Below are 6,000 nucleotides of genomic sequence, written 5' to 3'. Positions count from 1 at the left end.
GAACACTGCTTCTTCCTAAGAATACTCCTGCATAACTATTTGCACATCTACCTTTACAGCCACCTCTCAACACTTTGCTATTTGACTGCAGTGAAGAGTGAGGGGCTCTAAACCAGAGAAGGGATCTAAGAAACACTGCCCATTTTATGTGCCTGCTTTCCACACTCTGAAAAACTTTAAGATATCTTCAGGTATTATATAGATGTTGTCTGCATCTAAATGATGGCAAAATGACCAGTAAAAAAAAAAATCATATAATGAACTGGTTATATAAGCCTGCTCATGACATAAGGTATAAATAAATTGATTATTGTAATTTCACAGTCCCAAATAACTTGTCTGAATTTTTTTTAATTGACCAGTATGTGTGTAGGCATGTGTGTGTACACATGCATTTATACCATGCAGACCCAGCCAGTAACTGACAGAGGAAATGTGCTTTGCAATAATGCAGTCAGCCCAAATAGGCAAAATCAACAAAAATATATGATGTATATTTCCCTGATATTCCAACAGAGGTGGAGCATTGGAAAATGTGTGAAACAAGAAGACGCCTATCCCCTGGGACTTTTTTATAATCCACCACAGTGATCAAAAGTAGTGCCAAACCTCATTTTTTGATTTACACTATGCCCAGGCTGGTCTTCTGAGCTTACAGCTTCCTGAACTTCTTTTCTCTTTTTCCCATGAGTCTTAAAACTGCTTCCAAACAGACAATTCTATTAACAGTATGCTGCAGCTCTGCTCTCCTGTACTGAGGTTAAATCCAGGATCCTCATTCTTGGGTTTCTTAAGTATTTCCTCATCCTCTTCCCCCATTCTCCTCCATCTCTTTGGGAATCAGAAAATCCTGGTGTATAGCTCCAGAAATACCTTATTCCACATCAAGACTACCAGAGGACCCTACCCTCACCCTTCTGACCTTTATACCTTTACCAAGAAGACAGTGAATCAGACAGTTCTGGGATGGCAACCCCATTTCTACCACTTATTACCTGTGTGATCTTATGCAAGCTATTTACCATCTCAGAAATTATTTCCTCATCTGAAAAAAAAATGGAATTAATAGTAGCAATATGATGGACTTGTGAGAATAAACTAAGATCACATGTGTAAGGCACATGTGTATAGCACCTGGGCCATACAAGATGCTCAGTACATACTCGTTCCCCTCCTTTTCCTCTGTGCAGTCTCTTCAGGGGTCCTCCTGGTCCACCTTAGTCACATGCTGCTCAACACCCTCACCTTGACTGCAGCTTCCGAACAGGACAGGCTCAACTCCTGGCTGACTGCTACACTCACCTCCCACGTGTCAAACGCTGCTTTAAATCTGTACCTTTGGGGACTGAGTTTTGAGGGAGGTAACAATTGCTAATCAAAATCGAAATATATTTTGAGTCATATGTACTTCTAGATGCTTCATTGAATTGGGTATATGTTTGCATGATATTTTCACTTTTCCATTTCTTTGTAAGTGCTTTAATGTATATTATATAATGTCCATAAATATATAACAAAATATACACACGTTTTAATTGTAGAAATCCTTAACATTTATTGAGCACCTAGGCTGTGCGGAGCTCCGTGCTGAGGTGGCTCATTTTAGTCTCACAGTAATTCTATTAAGTGGGTACAGATGAGGAAAATGAGGCTATCTTACAGATGAGGAAACTGAGGCTAAAGACCTGAAGTAATTTAACCAAGGTCACACAGCTAGTAAGTAACAGCGCGCTCAAAACGAGCTGATTTTATTGATGATGATCGTGTTTGGTTTTAATTGAAAGCGTCTATAGAGGTTCAACTGCTTATTACTTCGCTTGAAGTGCGCTGCGGAACTTCAAGCAGAAGTTAAACAGAAGGACAGGTGTTACTTTAAGGGAGTGAAGGAAGCTGTAACCCGAAGCCTCCTCCAGTCCCGCCCGCCCGCTGGAGGGTCTGGGAGGCTGCACCCAGCCGGCGCGCGTCCGAAACTCCCGCGGGTCTGGCCGGTCTCTTACTTCCAAAGTTGGAGCTCTCCTTGGTGGGAGGGGGCGGGGAGGAGGCTAGCTCGGTGACGTCACCCCGCAGCGGGGATAAAGCGCGGGGGCTGCGGTCCGGGCGAGGACACTGTCCCGGGAGCAGAGTGGGCTGTCCCGCTCGGGGACACTCGCCGAGGGCAAGGCCGCCCCTCACTGCGCCCCACTCCCTGGGAGCCAAGGCGCCCCGCCGAGGGAAGGTCGCGCTAGAAGGCACCATGCCCCAGAACGTGATCCTGCCGGGCCCTGCGCCCTGGGGGTTCAGACTCTCGGGGGGAATAGACTTTAACCAGCCTTTGATCGTCACCAGGGTAGGTGTTTTTCGTTCTTGCTTTTGCTGCGAGTCGCGGATTCTGGCGTTTTGCGGAGGGCGCGGTAGGTCCTTGGAGAGGAGGGTTGTAGGTGAGCTCGGTGGGTGGGTGGGACCGAGCTTCGGGCTCACAGTTCCACCGGTGGCAGCAGCTTGGCAGGCTGGGGTTTGGAGGATACAGAGCAGCTTGGAGAATTAACAACGTTAGCTCAAAAGGTCTATGCATGCTCTCGGATCCCAGCAACTTGCCAAGAAGCGGTAAACTCTTGTGTGATTTCCCTGGGCTCAGGGAAGGCTGAGCTCCTAAGGCTGTGGTAACTTCTCTGTTTCCTTCAGTAACAAAAGAGATAGGGGCCCAGGAAAGAGAGACACAAGGACTGACACCAGCTGTTTCTTTTTGCAGCTAGAAATGCCTCTAAGCTTTTTTCTTGTCTGGATGTAAATTTCAGCGGAGCGCTGTTCACACACAACCTGAATTGGAACCGCTCATATCGGCTTTGGCAGGGAAAATATTACTAATTGTATCCCAGGGTTTCCAGGCATTTTGAATAAATATTTTCCAACGCTGAGAACTTGGCTTAGGAATCATCAACTATAACTCAAACTACAAAGAAAACGTAGATAGTTTAGTTTACCTGATAGAAAGTAACCACTCAGCCTAATAACTGGAAATAATACTTTAATATGAATGCCATCTTTTTCTTAGTGCACTCTATTTTATTGGGAAAAAAAGTAAAAATGAAACCTGAGGGACTTATCAGTAAGTTTCTAGGCTTAGTTCTAAGGCGTTATTTGGTCTAGTTGACTTTTTTTTAACATAAGTATTTGTCTTAATAGAATATTAGTATTTCACTTATCACATATAAAACATTTTAAACCTAACTTAAAATCATAGACTTTCAGAATATTTCACCTTAGTTTTCTTTATTTATTGCTTATATAATATTTTATAAATATAGACTTTATAATATGAGTCACTCACAAAGATTTTAAACAAGATAATAAACTTTTAAATTTGGATAGATTTGTTCGTATCTATGAGATTTGGGAACCAAAGTCCTTTTTAAAATATCTCAAAGCAAATGCCATATACACACATTCGATGAACATTTCAAGCTTTGTTTTACATTTTTCAAGAACAGATAAACATATCTGACATGTGTTTTTATGTGAGACATGAACACTTCACATACCCCAAAACATGTTCCTAAGTAAATTAAACAGAAAATGCTGCAGTGATCTGGGCCAAGCAATGCCTTTTATGGATTTATGAAAGAAAAGTTTCCACTGTCTCTACTAAGAAATATTTTAAAGCTTCTAGAGTTTAGTTTTAATTTGTTTATATTAAATGAAATAAGCTTTGAATCCCAACAAAGTCTAAATCAGATTTACATTAAATCCTAAAGAAATAAATTATTTTGTCACAAAAATTCTTTAAGGGATTTATGAAGACATACCTTGCTATTATGTAACATGTCAATATAATTAATCATGTTTGAAATTTTGAGTTGTTGACCTTATAAACAATGTTTATTTTACAGCATTATGCTTACATTTCTGGAGTTGGACTGGAGAAGCTTTTGGTAGATGTATTTGATATAATGACCATTGTCATTTGGAAAGCCAATTCTTTTTCAAAATTATGATCATAACTAATTTCTATCACTTATTTTGAGATTTGGTTCAATAACACTACAAGACCATATTATGACGACTTCATTTGACTATGCCTTTATATTTGATTAATTTTTTAACTAAGGAGAGCAGGAGCAGGTAAAATTAAACTGTTTTGTATCCCAAGTGTACCCAAAGCAATGTACATAGTAGATTCTTGTTGAAGAAATGAATGTATATTCACCTAATTGAGAATATCTCCATCGAAATTATAAGAATCCTTAAAATCGTTAGGAAAAACACCAAAGGGTGTCACACAAAAATAACTATCAGTGTTGTGATTAGATGGGAGAATTATTCTATTACTTTATAATTTTTAAAAGGTAGTGAAGAATGTTGTATGTGTGTCATTATACTCTTTTGCTTGCCATGAACTATTCTAAGCCCTTTATATGCACTAATTCACTTAAACAGCGTAATAATCCCATGAGAATCATACCATTATTTTCCCCTTTTGCAGATGAGGATAGTGAAGCTTCAAGTGGTTTATTAACCTGCCCGTAAGTGGTGAGACAGGATTTGATGCCAGGTCTATGTGCCTCCAAAGCCTGCATTCTTTTTTCCTTTTTTCCGTCTTTTTTTTTTTTTTCCTTAATTAGAGAAATTGTAGGTTTACAGAAGAATCATGCCGAAAATAGAGTTCCCATATATTGCCCCCATTATTAACACTTTGCATTAGTATGGTACCTTTGTTACAACTTGTGAAAGAGTATTATAATTGTACTGTTAACTAGCACGTGGTTTACATTAGGGTTCACAGTTTGTGTTGTTGAGTCCTATGGTTGTTTAAAAAATTTTTAATTAAGTAACATATATACAACCTAAAATTTTCCCTTCTAACCACATTAACATTGTTAATTACATTCACAATGTTGTGCTACTATCACCACCATCCATTACCCAAACTTTTCCATCACCCAAATAGAAACGCTCTACAATTTAAGCATTAACTCTCCCTTCCCTCCCCCCTGCCCTGGCCCCTGGTAACCTATATTCTAGTTTCTGACTCTGTGAATTTGTAAAGCCTGCATTCCTAAGTCCACATGTGTGGAAAATCCTGCTTATTGTCTAGATATTTCCAAAGAGGTGTTTTGTGCCATCCAATTCATTACCTCATCCTATTGATTCTGTGTCTCCAGTATCTATTGACTCTCTCTTCCTCACCATTTTTTCCCACCACTGTCCCTATTCAGGACTTCAAAACCTAGACTTTTGCCTCCAATTCATCCAGCATATTCTTATTAGCCCTATTTGGAAAATATAAGGTTGCTCATATCTCCCCCATTCTTAAAAATCCTTCAGTGATATCACCAGTTTATAGAGAATAAAATCTGTGGTCTTCAGCATGAAATCCGTGGCTCTTTCCACCATCTATCCCAAGTCACATTTCCAGCCTCATTTCCTCCATGTTCTTTCCCTCTCTCTCTCCTTTCCCTCCTCTCACCTGTAGCACCACTACGCTAGACTCCTCTGGGTTCCCTAACCCATCTTTGCTATGTATTTCCCCCAGAAATCTCTTCTCCATCCCACCCCACTGTCCTCTCTGCCTGTGGAAGCCCCCTCAAATACCACCTCCCAAGCCCTCCCCCAGTAACGACAATTTCTTCCATTTGATTTCCATAGTTTTTGGCCTATAACCCCTCCCGGGTACATATGTCACGCCTTGCACCACAGGCATTTGAGTTCCTCTGTATCCCACCAGACTGCATGCTCCCTGAGGGCAAAAACTTTCTAATTTGGAGACCACTCAGTGCCTAGCACATCAAATATGTTGTAAATATAGACTCAGTATGAATGATTGACTAAATTCTTCACTTTTCACATAACTTTATTATCATAAATAGATGCGGATTGTGTTCTCAGAAATATTCCACAGTAAAGAATAAATGGACATTGTTTTATTGTTAGATTTGTATGTTTTAGATAAGTTCTTAGGTATACCAAGAATCAAAATACTAATGTCTAGACTTAAAGCCACAATAAAGTCGCATGCATGAGACT

The 6,000-nt window shown here is 39.9% G+C and overlaps 1 protein-coding gene across 2 annotated transcripts in view; it reads left to right on the top strand.

The window, feature by feature from the left end:
- Positions 1-1,983: 1,983 nt before the first annotated feature.
- Positions 1,984-6,000, top strand: part of PDLIM3 (PDZ and LIM domain 3) — a 28,283-nt gene continuing 24,266 nt past the window's right edge. Inside the window, exon 1 of one of the 2 annotated variants that reach the window (XM_037831131.1) lies at positions 1,984-2,326. In XM_037831131.1, the coding sequence (XP_037687059.1) occupies positions 2,234-2,326 (93 nt within the window). In that variant the 5' untranslated portion in view covers positions 1,984-2,233. The remainder of the gene's footprint in view (positions 2,327-6,000) is intronic. The other variant, XM_037831130.1, reaches the window with a different exon arrangement.

Source organism: Choloepus didactylus, chromosome 3, assembly GCF_015220235.1.
Source record: "Choloepus didactylus isolate mChoDid1 chromosome 3, mChoDid1.pri, whole genome shotgun sequence".
Classification (NCBI taxonomy): Eukaryota; Metazoa; Chordata; class Mammalia; order Pilosa; family Megalonychidae; genus Choloepus; species Choloepus didactylus.
Note: the sequence above shows the minus strand (reverse complement) of the source record. Positions and strands in the feature narration are given on the sequence as shown.